This window comes from Leishmania donovani, chromosome 6, assembly GCF_000227135.1.
Source record: "Leishmania donovani BPK282A1 complete genome, chromosome 6".
Taxonomy (NCBI): domain Eukaryota; phylum Euglenozoa; class Kinetoplastea; order Trypanosomatida; family Trypanosomatidae; genus Leishmania; species Leishmania donovani.
The window spans coordinates 66,895-80,320 of record NC_018233.1 but is presented as its reverse complement, the minus strand read 5'-3'; the positions used below and the strand labels follow the sequence as shown (position 1 = coordinate 80,320).

The following is a 13,426-nucleotide window of genomic DNA, read 5'->3' as shown; positions in this document are numbered from 1 at the left end:
CCTCTTTTCCCTTTCTGTGTGTGTGTATCATTGGTGTGTGCGTGTGCGTGTGTCGTTGACATCCGCCGTTACAACGCGCTCGCTCTCGCCCACACGCCCGCACGCACGCTTTTCGGAGAAAGCGCTGGAAATGCCGGACACGCATGGCGCTGTGAACCCGAAGGCGCTTTCACGATTGGATGCCCTTCCAGGCTCACTCGGCAAGGTGTCACTGTGCGCGGCCGTCATGCTCGGCATCACCACCTACGCCAACGTACGGAAATGGCTGGCACAGCGTGCCGCCGCCTCCGCGGCGGCGGAAGACAAGGCAGCGATCTCCAAGTGGGGGCAGCGAAAGGGCGCGCCGAGGGAGGCAGCGTCGAGCAGTAAGGCAAAGGGAGCGGGTCCGTCCTCCGCTGGTGGCCGCACGAGTGCTGGTGGTGGTGGTGCTGGCAATGACAGCGAGATGGTGGTAGCGGGCAGCAGCGGCAGCGCTGGTGGGGTGGCAGCGACGGGGACGCGAACCCCCCCGGAGCGGCCTCAGCTGCCACCGCGAAACTACTTCACTGCTCGCGCCTCCATGCACGTGAAGCGGCACAATGCGAAGCTGATGGAGTGGTACGACGCCCAGCTCGGCATTCAGCTGCCCTTCTCCCCCGTCTTCGAGTTGAAGCAAGAGGAGCGGCAGGCGCCGCTGATCCTGCTAACCTTCCGCACGGTGCGGGAGCCAACGCACCGCATGGCGGTCACTATCGAGGAGCTCTACGAGCCACAGACAGCGGCGGCGTATAGAGAGGCTAGTCTCGGCCGGATTGCCGACTGCGCCAAGATTGTAGGACAATCGACCGCGCGCATTGGTAGCAAGGATCACCCAGCAGCGGAGTACTGCTACGTCGATGACCACCGGGTCATGAACTGTGTCTTCTCCATCTTCGTAGTACACGAGCGGCTCGCGGTGACGGTGCAGTACGTGGCCCCGACGCGCGTGCGCAGCGTGATGCCGACAGCCGTCTACGACATTGTGCGCTTCCTCGCCTTTGCCACGCCGTCTCCGTCGCCGTCGTACCTTCTCGTGTCTGAACCGCGGCTAGGCCTGGGGTACCACCTGCCCCTGGACTTCCTTGTCCACGAGGGCCTTGCGGAGAGCGACGGCGTCGAGGACCGCCTTTTCACCTCCTCTATGACTGCCGGTGGTGGCGGGCTCCTGTCAACCTTTTCCGGCGGCATCAATGCACCCCAGCCGTACACACGAGGTACTGCAGGTGCGGACGGGGCCGCGTATCCGCCCTACTGCCGTCCCTCCTACTACTACGTTGGCCACGGTGGCGGCGGCTGCGATGAAGGCGCGTGGATGGTGCCATACGCAACGGCGATGAGTCGTGGAGGTCGTCGCATGGGACTCATTGCTTCGTACGAGCCAGCGGGTGTCTCCACGGCGACGGGCACCCTCGACGGCGGCGGCGCGGCAGGTGCGACGGGTGGCAGCGGGGTCCCGTATGCATGGCAAACGTACCTCGAACAGCAGGTGTGCAAGGCTGTGCGCCAGTTGGGCCTCGTGCTCGGCAGCAGCGATGACAACCGTGCACCGCACGTCGTCTTTCAGGCCCCCAACGCCGCGCACCCGCCTTCGCGCCAGACGTTGCTGGTAGAGCCGTACCCGCTGTCGATCGCGCTCAAGGGGAACTTCAGCGCTGGTGACGACACCCGCGAGGAGGACAGCGACGCAGTGGCGCTCGTCACCGCCTTCTCCCTCTTCCGCGAAGTGCGCGTGGACGTTAACAGTGCCTATCTGACCCTCGTCCCGGACGCATTAGAGAGCGCTGCTGCTGCGGCGGCCGCTGCTCGCTCGCGGTCTTCCACGGGGGTGGCTGACTTGACTGCTGGCACGGTCAAGGCGTACTGGAGCGCCTTCTACGTGCCCGTCGGCACGGCATGCGTGAGTTTCCACTTCATTGCCTCGGCGCTGCGGCACACCTCCACGGAGTTTGTTTCGTTTTGCGCCACCGTCATGAACTCTGTGTCACTCGGCAACCACTACGGCCAGAGCGTGTCGGTGCTGTACTGCAATATCCGGCATGACGTGCTGCCCTTCCGTCTGTCGCTGCCGCCGACTGGGATGGCGACTGTCGAGGAGCCCATGCTGGCTGATCCGCTCTGTGTGGTGCAGGCCACGTACGGGGTGGAGAAGGTCGGCGTGACAGTGCGCGTCTTTCCGCTCTTCACGTCTACCACGTCACCGGTAGAGGACGGCAGCAGTGGCGGCGGTGGTACTGGCTTTGCTGCGGCCACGGCAACGACGGACGGCCGGCCTCCAACGCCGTCCAAGGCGCTCCCGCCGCGCCCCATTGCAGAGCGCCGAGGTACTCGTCAGCGCTCCATCTTCCGACAACTGCAGCACATGATCCGCTACTACCTTGCTCAGTTCCCTGGCGGCGTGCACATTGTGTCACAGGAGCGCACTACGATGAACGCGATGCCGGCCGTCCGTGTGTGCTTCAAGCCTCTGTGGTACGCGGGGGACATTGGGGACGGAGGCGCGCAACGCATCGGCGGGGGTAGCGGCAGCGCCGTGCCACCGGCGCCCTCTGTGACCAGCTGGGACGAGGGTTGTGGCGTTGGTGGTGGCGGTGGCAGCTCGCAGGTCACGTCCGACTGGGTAGGTGCCCGGGATGCCCTGTTGGAAGAGGAGATTGGTCAGCTGAACCCCTTCGCGCAGTACTTCCCACCTCCACCCCCGCCAGCGAGCTACCTCTGGGGCCAGCAACAGCAGCCACAACCCACGCCTGCGTCCTCCGGCACGACCGGGAAGGCGAGCACTCCAGTGACAGCTGCGTCGTTGCGGAAGGCCGCTGCCGCCGCTGCCGCCGGTGCTGCGGCGAGTGGTGGTGCCGAGGCAAGCACGAGGGGCGATCAGGAGAGTCAGCCCTTCTACGGACCGCGTGGTGACGAGTCTCAGCGCTCGCAAGAGGAGCTGGACGACCCACTGCGCGTCGCCATCGTCGTCTGCTGCGAGGGCAATGCCTTCCTCTTCCAGGCTTCTGCCTCCGAGTACACGCTGGGCATGTCAGTGCAGGCGGTTCAAACGCTTGCGATGTACTTGGCACCCATTCCGCGCGGTAACTGAAGCGTTGAAGAGGGGGGGGGCAAGGGGGAGGGGGAGTGGACGCCATGGGGATTGACGCGATGCGCGATGCGCGTGGCGGTGGTCGCTGTGGAGGTGGGCAAGGGAGGAGAGGGAGGACGTGGCACGACCACGGCGCACCTCGCCGCTGCTCTCCTTGTTTCACAGTGGACACGTGGCACCGATGTATTCCTCCCCCTCCCCCCACGAGCCTTTCCGTCGCGGTTCTCCACCCATTTGACTCTCTGTCCGATGTGCGCCGATGTCGTGTGCCTCTTCCTTGATATTCTCGATTCTCGTAGTGCCGAAGGTCTTGGGCGCTCGCACGTATTGCCTTTGAGCAGCTCTCCTCGCCCCCCTCCCCCCACTTGTTTGTTCTTTGCGGTTGTTGCTGCGCATCGGTGCATGAGAATGCACATGCGTCCGAGATGGCGCACCCACGCGCACCTCGCTCGCTCGGGTTCTGATTCTTCACGTGCGTGTGCTTGCGTGCAGCAGGACGGATGATGGTGATGGTGATGAGGTGCGTACAATCCCGAACTTCGAATCGAGACAGAGAACAGCCGCCACAAGAAGGGTATGGAACGCCACTCAAGAAGACAGGCCGAAGAAAGGGTGTGTGTAGTGTGTGTGGGGGCGGACACCGCTTCGCCAGACCCCCCTCCTCACCTCCGCGCCTCTTTTCTGACGAAAGACCGCATATTTCGCCCGCCGCCTCCCCTTCATGTGCACCGATACATGCACGTGTGGGCGTCTGCCCATGCTTGTTGCTCTTGCGGCACTCTGCCCCTCCCCTCTTCCCTCCCTCCCTCTCTCTCCCTCTCCCTTTCTCTCGCTCACCGCCAATCGGCCGCACGACCTACGTCCACGTCCTTCTATGTGTTGAAGGTGTTTCCGTGCTTGCATGTGAAGGAGCAACGCAACAAGGGACGCAAATCACGAGACGCGCAGTGCTGCAACATACAGAGAAAAGGAAACTCACCCACCCGCTCGCCTGCTTACTCGCACAGGCACTCGACGGCGCTCCACCATCGACGTTAGCTACACAAGGGCACCCACACCCACACACACGCGGACATACAACAAGTAGGCAACATGGGCATCATATTAAACATGAGCGTGCATGGTCTCATGATCATCCCGCTGGCCGCCATGGTGAAGGGGCACAACATCTCGCTGAGAAGACTGGCGAAACTGAGCATTGTGATGGCCGCGGTGCAGCTAGCGCAGTCCACCATCACCATGGCGGTGCCGCCTGACGTGGTGGTGGCGCAGGTTTGCGTGCAGGGCGCGCTGCTGCCGCTGGTGACGGTCGCGTTTTGTTTCTTCATCTTGAACGACGCCAAGGCGGCTAAGGTAATGCACCTGCACGACTGCGGGGACGGCGATACAGGTGCGGCGGTGGCGACGATGTGGTGCCTGTGCTACACCGTGCTCTTCCGCTGGTTCCCATGGTACCACTCGATGTCTAGTCGCGGCTTCGAGGCGGCCAATTTGGCGTGTGGCGCCGAGGCATACCTTACCCTTATCACGATGCTGGCCATGTGCCGCAGCTTCACTACCGGGCAGTCTGTGGCCGCGACGGCTGCGTGGGGGCTGCACGCCATCGGTGCCGTTGTTGGCGCCGCGTCAGGCATGCCGATGGCGGGTACGGTCTTGATGACTGCCTTGATGACGGCGGCGTCGGCCACCGTCTTCCGTGCCCCGGCGGAGGGGAGGGGGAACAAGGAAGATTAGCGGGCAAGGCGCTCAGCCAACGATGGCAGATGGCTACATCGTTGATTGTCGTGTTGCTGGTGCGCGTGCGCTTCCTTATGATTATCGGTTTCCGAAGGCGAGGTTGTGTGGCTGCTGTCCTCGCTTCCTCCCACCTCTTTTCGCTGTGGCTGTTCTGCCTGCCAAGCGAGACAAGCGCATGCACTGAAGTGCACCCCGAAGCGGCGTCGCCCTCCACCATCTTTTCCCCCTCGAACTGGAGACGTGTGCACCGGTGCCACACCCCACTCAGACGCCGCTTAACGTAACAGGGAAGAAGAATGCAGAGGCAGTAAGCAAGGTAGGCGTGGCGCAGCGGACACGACGCGAGTTCTGGATCTCGGCCCCGCACCCGGTAGCTCCACGGCTGTGCATCTCAAGGAGAAGGGGCGCTCCGCAGGTGCAGCTTGGCAATGCCCTTGTCTCCCTCTTGGCTTTCGCCCCCCTCCCCTCCTCTCCCTTCCCGGGGGGGGGAGGGAGGAACCCCATAGAGCCGAAACGGGCGAAGGCAGACGGGCGCGTTTCCGTTGATAGAGATTCTGAGCACCACCCCATCTCTTCCCTCCTCCTTTCTCCTCCCTTCATCTTTTACAGGGAGCAGCCTCACTGTTGCCCGTCGCCACCCACATATACCCACACAAACACCACACACACACACGTACACACTCGCCCATGAAGCACTCCACGGTGGCCCCGTCCTCGTCGCTAGAGCTGACGAAGAAGCCGTTTCTGGCAGACATCCTCCGCAAGGCTGCGGAGCGGCTCTGCCACAAGCAGCTGTGGCGTGTTGCGAGCCAGCTGGAGCGTTTCCCATCGCCTGCCTCGGCAGACATGGTGCGCGATGCGCTGCGGGACATTTCCGTCTTCCTCTCCGACGAGGATTACGCGCACATGTGCGAGGCCTACGCCACCGGCGCCACTGACGGACAGCAGGGTTGTAGGATGATCGACACGTCGGCTCTCATTGAGAGTCTGAGCACAGCCTCGCTGACGTCGCGCAGGAAGCACGTGGTGGACCTTGTTATCCGCAAGCTAGACCCCAAGGGCACCGGTACTATCTCCTACATGACCCTAAGTGACCACTACGACGTGCTGCGGCATCCAGAGGTGCGAAACGGCGCGCGCTCCGAGGACGATGTGTTGCTTGCTTTCTTCGACAACTTCTGCGCGGCCGACGGCACACCCATGGTGCAGCTGACAGCGGCAGAGATGCGCATGTACTGCGTCGGTGTTTCGATGCGGATCAAGGATGACACCGACTTCGAGCTGTGGTGCACGCGGGCGTTTTGCCTCGATCGACCGAAGCTAGATCAGAGCCAGGCGACGGTGCAGCTGACCGGCTCGCGCAGCCACTCCCGTCTGAGCCGTCTGCTTGGCGAGGGCCGCCAGCACCCGCTCTACACGACAACAAACGAGGAGTACGGAAAGGAGTCGACACCCTCGGACTACAAGCTGCCGCAGCACGGCCGCCCGCAGCAGTTCACGCGCAACTTGAAGCAGCGCACCGGTGGGGCGACATCTATGAACATGTAGGCTGGGATGGAGGGAGAAGGAAACAAGCTAGGCCATCGCTCGAGTCTGGCAGCAACTCTGCGCGGACGTGCCTGCACAAACACACGTGTGTGCGCCAAGCTGAGGTTCAGCATGTAAAATAGGAAAAAGGGTGCGTGCACGTGGGTCCGTGTGTGTTGGGTGTTGTCTTCATGGCGAAGGAGGGGAGGGGGAGGGGGGGGGGCGTGCGCCGAGTTCTTCTACCCCCTCTCTTTTGTCCTGTGAGCGTCTCAGCCACCCCCCGCGCCTTCCATGAACGCCTTACCCACACACCGACACATCGCCTATCCCGGCACGAGGACGAATAACACCAACAATAAAAGCGGATATGCGAAGAGGACCGCCACACATGAAAGGAGGGAGCGGCAAGAGCCACTCCGAACACCTTTGCTTTCATCCCGGTCACGCACCTCGGAGATCCTTCCCCTCCCCTCGGCCCCATCCTCCCTCACCGAAGCTTCCCACACCGGTGAAGAGAGCGGCGATGCGGCGCTGCAGACGGGCCGCGATGCGCTTGTTGCGCTCCTGCCCTTGCCTGGCGCATCCCTCCTCTTCGCTTCTCTCTTTCCCGTTGGTACTTCCATCCCGCCTCCCTCCACCCGACACCCCAACACACACGCACACACAAGCGTAGACACGGCTGATCAGCAGCAACCAAAGCAATCATCGTCCCTCGGAGCATGTGTGGGGAGACGCACGCGTAGGAGCATGCGCACACAGATCCACGCCCGCAGACAAGAAGGTACATCTGCACCGAAACAACGATCGAAGGCCAACACGCCGCCGCTCAGAGAAGGCGGGAGTGTTCGTACACACACACACACACAGATAGAGGAGCAGGGTAGCATAGCGCCTGCATACACGTTTTTCGAGATGGCGAATGACGTAGAGGTGGACTTTGTGCTCGTGCGCGGGCCTTGGTCGCTGGACCGGCGCATGCGCGTCACACTCCCGAGTAACGGTACACCCGTGACGGTGGGTCGCGCCACGCACTGCGCGGTACTACTTGATCCGTCTCTGCTCTTCTCCTCCCAGGTGCAGTGCAGCCTCTTCGCCATGCAGGTGAAGAGCGTGGCAACAGCACCGTCAACGTCAACCGCAACCACTGCCACCGAAACCCCGATGACGGCCGACGCCAGCTCCACGCCTAACCATGCCTGTGCTGGTGGCACAGCTCCGCACTGCGAGGACACACCCATCGACGCAGCCGACACGCTAAGCACCCCGCGCCATCAGCCTACCCTCCGTGATGGCGGGCACGTCGACCGCACCACTCGAGTGTACATAACGGACATGTGCAGCTCGAACGGGACCTTCGTGAACGGCATTCGCATTAGCGGCACCGACCCGACCGAGCTGAATCACGGCGACGTGTGCATCTTTGGCGGCATGCGTGACGTGGCCGTGGGCGAGGCTCTTCCGCCAGACGCCTACGACGGCCCTGAGCTAGTGCAGTGGCGCGTGGACTTGCGCCTGTCGGCGGAGCGGCCGCCGGAGACGTTCGAGTACACATCCACGCCGCTGGTACTGCCGGCGAGGGGCGTGCTAGAGGTGGAGGAGCGTGCGCTGTTGGACACGGCCCAGCGCTCACTTGCGAAGCCGATGCCGTCGTCAATGCGCACGCCAGCCTCGGCGACGCCAGCGGCTGCTACCGTGGCGGCGGTGGTAGAGCAGCGTTCCCTTGACCCAGCGGTGGCGGGCTCAGCTGCTCATTGCTTGACTGCCTTCGACATCCGATGCGACACGTCCCCTCGCGGTGTACCGCAGCAGCTATTCACCTCGCCGATTTCTCATGAAAAGGACGCGACGCGAGAGGCGGCGGAAGAAGTGGAGGAGGCGCAGAAGCCTAGTAGCAGCGGACGGCGCAGCGTGTCCCTAGTCGCTTCGCAGGACGCACGGGTGACTTCCATGGAGGCGGTAGAGGAGACGAGCGGTGTGGAAGACACAGCCGACAGTATTCACACGCCTTTGGCTGATCCCGTCGCCATAGCTGTCCCTGCTGAACCACCTGCTGCAGTCGTGTACGACGCAGTGCGGCTTGGCAACGTCAGCTACGACGCACGTGGGGTGGCGAGGGAGGAGCGCGACCTGGAGGCGGACGCAGATGCTGACGTCGACAGGGACGTTGAGTCGGCCACACCGAGCGGCAAGCAACGCCGTCGTGACTCGCCCGCATCGGCAACTCCGCCGAAGCAAAAGCGGGTACGCCACGAGGATGCTGCCGTCGTTGCGCCGACCCAGCTCACGTTCACGCCGATGCACATCAAGTGGACGATGCCGAACCCCAACGAGATGTGGTCGCGTCTTCAGCGGTCACCGTCGGACAAGGCCGCTGCTGCTGCTGCTGCACCCCACGACAGTGGTGCGAGTGGCAGAGCGACGAAACCTTTCTATGTCATGCTCCCTGTGACGTCTCTGGCAACGGTTGTTGTCTGCCCGGAGCGGCTGGGCATCGCTGTAGAGCTGAAGGACGGGTGCCAGCTGCCCCTCGTGGACGCCGCGGTGCTGAGCGGGTCGGCGGAGAGCCGGTGGGTGGTGTGGGAGTTGTCGCAGCGGACCGCAGCTGTGCCGGTTCCCGCTGATGAAGCCCGAAGCAGCGGTCGCGGCCGCTCTAAAGTGACCAAGGGCAACGCACGCAGGGCCTGCAAGAGGACGGAGAAGACTCCCTCTGTAGCGGCGGAGCCGACTCATACTGCGACTGCTGATGTGGAGAAGTCGCCGCTAACGCCCGCCGCGCGCTTCGAGGCGTGGCTTATGCACTTTAAGCTGTACTACGCAGCGCAGAAGGTGCCAGCGCCGGTTGTTGTGGATGGCGCTGCCTTCGACGTGATCTTGTCCCCTTCTCTTGCTGCACCCTCCAGCGCCGTCTCCGCGTGAGCAACAGCAGCAGCGAGATAGAGGGAGATGCTCCACAAACGTGCTCTGTGGAGGATTTGGGAGGAGAGTGAAGTGTGTCTCAGACCTCGCGCGTTTCTGTCCACGTGCGTATGTGCATGTGTCTTTGTGCGCCTCCCTCTCTCTGCGAGGTCACCCGGCCTCCCTCGCGGCCACCTCCGACCATCCACCGTTGAGTTACTCCGGCAGCAGCTGCCGCTGCCCCTTCGCTTCCTCCTCCGAGGCAACGCTTCATAGAGCCGCCATTCTGTACATCTTTTTTCTCCCCTGATGCGACTGAGGCGGTGAGCGGGATGTGCGCGCGAGTGCGTTCGCCCGCCTCGAGCGTTCCTTGTCGTTCATGTCGTCTTTTGCCTGTTCTCCGGGGACACGTGCGTTGTACACACCCCTCCCGCCCACCCCTTCGCTGCCTCACACGCGAGGGGGTATAGAGAGCGAGCAAAAAGAAGCAGCAGCGACATGACACCAGTAAACACGTGAGCGCCGGCGGGTTTGCGGTGGCAGCTGCGCACCCTTCCGTGCGCAAGCCCCCCCCCTCTGCGAGCACGTTTCCTTCGGTGAGTCCGCCGCGGAGCTCCTGCTCTGCCGCGCACTCCATGCGTCGAGGCACCGAATCTCGTACACGTCTCTAGTCGTGATGCCTACTGCTGCTGCCATCGAGCCTGACCTTCATCCTCCTCCTGTCGGCTGCCTCCATCAACTCGTACTCGTTCGCCCAACACGCACACGTAACCATGCACACACACACACACGTCTTCACAGCCCTGCGGAGTCAGAGTGCCCAAGGTGCACACTGATGCTGATGCCACGGTAGCATATCCGGATGTTGGCTGCATCGGCCGCGCCTTCGACCCTGATCGGGTCGCGGGTTCGATTCCCGCGCTGACGTGATTTGTTTGAGAAAAAGCGAGAGCCGCGATGAGCTCAGCTGGTGCTGGGTGCGGGCTTCAAACCCGTAGGTGAGTTGCTCTCACAGCCGTTCGATTCGGCCTTCGTGGCGTGCCATTTTTCTTTTCGCTCCTAACGCACACCATCTCCACGTGCGTCGCTACGTAGGTGAATCGCAGCCCTCCCCCTCCAACGGCCCAGGGGCAGATATATCCGTTCCAGCAGCGGGTGATGATGCGCCATAGCGACGTCGTCGAGGATCGCCGGCTGTTGATTGTCAGTCGTTTCTGTTCTCGCAGGACTTCAAAAAGTACGCGCTGCCGGTGTGATACTGACTTGCCTCTCTCTCCATGCTCGCTCATCGCTGCCCTCCGCCTTTCGCCCCTTTTTCTCTGGCTGAGCACGTCTACAGTATGATGAACGATCCCGCCTCGCTATCCACACACAACGACACATAGCCCTCCACATACATCCATGCCATCTGCACCAGCGTCATCGTCTCCGGCGTCGCCACCTCAGCACGTGGTGCTCGAGGATGATGGTGAGTACTTCGACGAGGACCCCACCGTAGGCAGAGGCGTGCCGAAGGACACGGCGGGCGAGATGGCGTGGAAGCCGATGCAGCCAGTTGCCGCTTCGGATGGTTTCATGGCGGCCATCAAACAGAGCCTGTTGGGCGCCAAAGGCCCTGCTCCCCCCACAACCCAGTAGGACGCGTGCGTATGGGCTTGTGTGCTCGTACCACTGGTTTTCGCTCCGTCCACGCAGCCGCACACACCCGGGTACACATGCGCGCGCCCATCACTCCATCTTGGCCCCCCTCCACTGCGTCGATATTCTCATGGTGAGCGGCGGGTCGCGGTGGTGATGGTAGGGAGGGACGCGAAGGGGATGAGCACGCGCCCGTGCGCGTGCCAATCCTCCATCACCGTTTCCATCGCTGAGCAGCGGCAGCGAAAGGGATACGGCACGAAAGGCGCATGAATGCCCAACAGAGAGAGGCGGGGAGGGCGTCTAAGAAAGGAGAGCGATTAAAGGGATGACGAAGGGCGTGTGCGTATGTGTGTGTGTGTGTAGTGGGTGCACGCCATAGACGGATACGCCTGTGCCCCTCACACAAGCGGGCTGCTCTTCCATCCTTCCCCAATGTGGCACTGCTTGCGCGATTCACTTCCTTTTTTCGGCAGTCTCTCTCTCTCTGTCTGTCTGTGTTTACACGCTGCTGTCAGCGCGCTCGGCCAAAGCAGCGGATCATCGTAGACATGCACGCATCCTCCTCTCGCCCTCTCTCTCCGTCCACCACGCACTCATAGACAGGCTAGCAGGCGCATGCCCGTGCCTCTGCCGTGCTTTCGCAGCCTTCCTCCATCCCTTTCGTGCTTCTCTTCTGTATGTGTGTTGTTGTACTTGCGCGCCTCATCTCTCCTTGGTCTCCCCTCCCCCCTTTGACCTCTCGTCCTCACCCTCACCCGCACAACGTAGATGCTCCCCAGGGCGACGAGTGAGCAGCGCACGCGGCAGCATTCGCATGCCTTCACGCTTGGCTGAGTACCCTATCGAGGCGACATATAGACGGAGGGAAAGCAACCGCCCAGAGCGATCCACCCAGCAACCGGCACACGCATCTACACTCACCAAAAAAAAAGAATACCTTTAGAAGGAGAGCACGATGGCGCCTCGTACTGGCCCTCGCGTGAAGGTGATCTCGCCCAACTCGGAGGCTGTCACCGTGCCCCGCTCCCTCAGCGTCGCCTCCTCGGCCTACAGCAGCGGACACGTCACGCCAGGCCCCGCCTCTCTCCTGCGTCCTGGGTTCCGTCGCGGAGAGCCGCGGCGGGGCGGCGACGAGATGGCGTACGGCGGCCGCCCGGAAGCCGCGGGTGCCGCTCTCCCGTCAAGACGTACTGCGCTGCGCGCGATGGGCGTGAACACGCTGCACGAGACCGGGCCATCCCATGGCAAGAGCGCTCCGTGCGGTCTTGCGCCATCGCCAGCGCAGACGGTAACGCGTACCACCACCACCACTACCGCCACCGCCAGCGGCAGCGACAGCGGTGGCAATCGCGGCAAAGATGCGCACCCTCGTCGCTCGTTGCCCAACTTCTTTGAGGAGGCGGATTTCAGTAACAACAGCGGCGCGGAGAGGCGACAGTGGCCGCTTAAGATGAGCACCTCGCGCAGCCACTCTACGTCTCACCACGCGAATGCTTCTGCGGTGAAGCAGCGGCAGCAGCCAACGTCTCGCCGGCGAGCCGACGACGAAGAGGCGGTCCGCCGCGCGACGGCCGCCCTCGAGCACGCCGGGGGCGCCGTCCTGCGCCGCCCCTTCAGCGGTGGCCATGCCACCAGCGACAAAGGCCGCGCAGCTACCTCTGCGCTGGGTGGCAACACGTCCTCGCTGCCGGTACAGCAGCCGGAACGTCGAGGCCTGTGCCTGCCTCCCACGATCCCGATCACCTCACACACGCGCCGCCACCGCAGCGATTACAGCGACTACAGCGGGAACGACAGCAGCATGGACAGCACCGTGAGCTCCTACAAGCGTGCACGCTCTTGGGCAGAGCCGCCGCCGCTGCCGGTGCAGGCAGCATCGCAGCAGCCGACGCCCACCTCTCGACCGTCATTCTACGTGGCGCAGCCGGCAGCGGAGAGTGCGGCGCAGCGTCTTACTGTGCCACGCGTCTGCCCCGGGATGTTCGCCGGGCTCAGCGCGATTCCGGTCGGTGAGGAGCTTTTTGTTGGTGCGGATGCGTTGCACCCGAACTGTACTTCTACCGTCTGCGCTGCACCCGTGATGGATGCTGTCGCCGCTTCCGCCGCGGGTGGTGGTTTAGCGCAGCAGCGCTACTGCGTCCGCCCCCTCTGGAGTCTGGTCGGAACCTTCAAAACGTCGCTGAGCGGCCTCGTCACGATCGACTTGAAGCAGGAGTGCCTGCGATGGTCGCAGCGCAATCCGAAGGGAGGGAAGCAGACCATCAAGGTTCCGCTGGCCAGCGTGTTGGACGTCTTCACGACGAGAGTAGTGCAGGAGGACGAGCACATCGAAGAGCGGCAGTACACCGTCGTCGCGCGCACTTCGACTCGGCCCTCGCAGGTGGTCTTCGGCTTTGCGACGGCGACGGAGGCGAATCACCTGCGCAACGTCCTAAAGCGACGCTGACGCCGCCGCACACCCCCCTCCCTCCTCCCGGTGACTCACACATACACACACACACACACACACACACACACACACAC

General features: G+C 63.1%; 5 protein-coding genes across 5 annotated transcripts; all 5 read left to right on the top strand.

Annotated features, from left to right (window-relative positions):
• Positions 1 to 559: 559 nt before the first annotated feature.
• On the top strand, positions 560 to 3,103 carry LDBPK_060240 (hypothetical protein, conserved; the record flags this gene model as incomplete). The annotated part of the gene is made up of 1 exon (XM_003858284.1): positions 560 to 3,103. One exon carries the CDS (start codon positions 560 to 562, stop codon positions 3,101 to 3,103), a length of 2,544 nt encoding a protein of 847 aa, XP_003858332.1.
• Positions 3,104 to 4,195: 1,092 nt separating this feature from the next.
• Positions 4,196 to 4,837, top strand: LDBPK_060230 (hypothetical protein, conserved; the record flags this gene model as incomplete). Its single annotated transcript, XM_003858283.1, has 1 exon — positions 4,196 to 4,837. One exon carries the CDS (start codon positions 4,196 to 4,198, stop codon positions 4,835 to 4,837), a length of 642 nt encoding a protein of 213 aa, XP_003858331.1.
• A 690-nt stretch (positions 4,838 to 5,527) lies between these two features.
• Positions 5,528 to 6,388, top strand: LDBPK_060220 (hypothetical protein, conserved; the record flags this gene model as incomplete). The annotated part of the gene is made up of 1 exon (XM_003858282.1): positions 5,528 to 6,388. The coding sequence occupies one exon, from the start codon at positions 5,528 to 5,530 to the stop codon at positions 6,386 to 6,388; it is 861 nt and encodes a 286-aa protein (XP_003858330.1).
• An 891-nt stretch (positions 6,389 to 7,279) lies between these two features.
• Positions 7,280 to 9,283, top strand: LDBPK_060210 (hypothetical protein, conserved; the record flags this gene model as incomplete). Its single annotated transcript, XM_003858281.1, has 1 exon — positions 7,280 to 9,283. The coding sequence occupies one exon, from the start codon at positions 7,280 to 7,282 to the stop codon at positions 9,281 to 9,283; it is 2,004 nt and encodes a 667-aa protein (XP_003858329.1).
• A 2,575-nt stretch (positions 9,284 to 11,858) lies between these two features.
• LDBPK_060200 (hypothetical protein, conserved) lies at positions 11,859 to 13,349 on the top strand (the record flags this gene model as incomplete). Its single annotated transcript, XM_003858280.1, has 1 exon — positions 11,859 to 13,349. The coding sequence occupies one exon, from the start codon at positions 11,859 to 11,861 to the stop codon at positions 13,347 to 13,349; it is 1,491 nt and encodes a 496-aa protein (XP_003858328.1).
• Between the last annotated feature and the right edge of the window lie 77 nt (positions 13,350 to 13,426).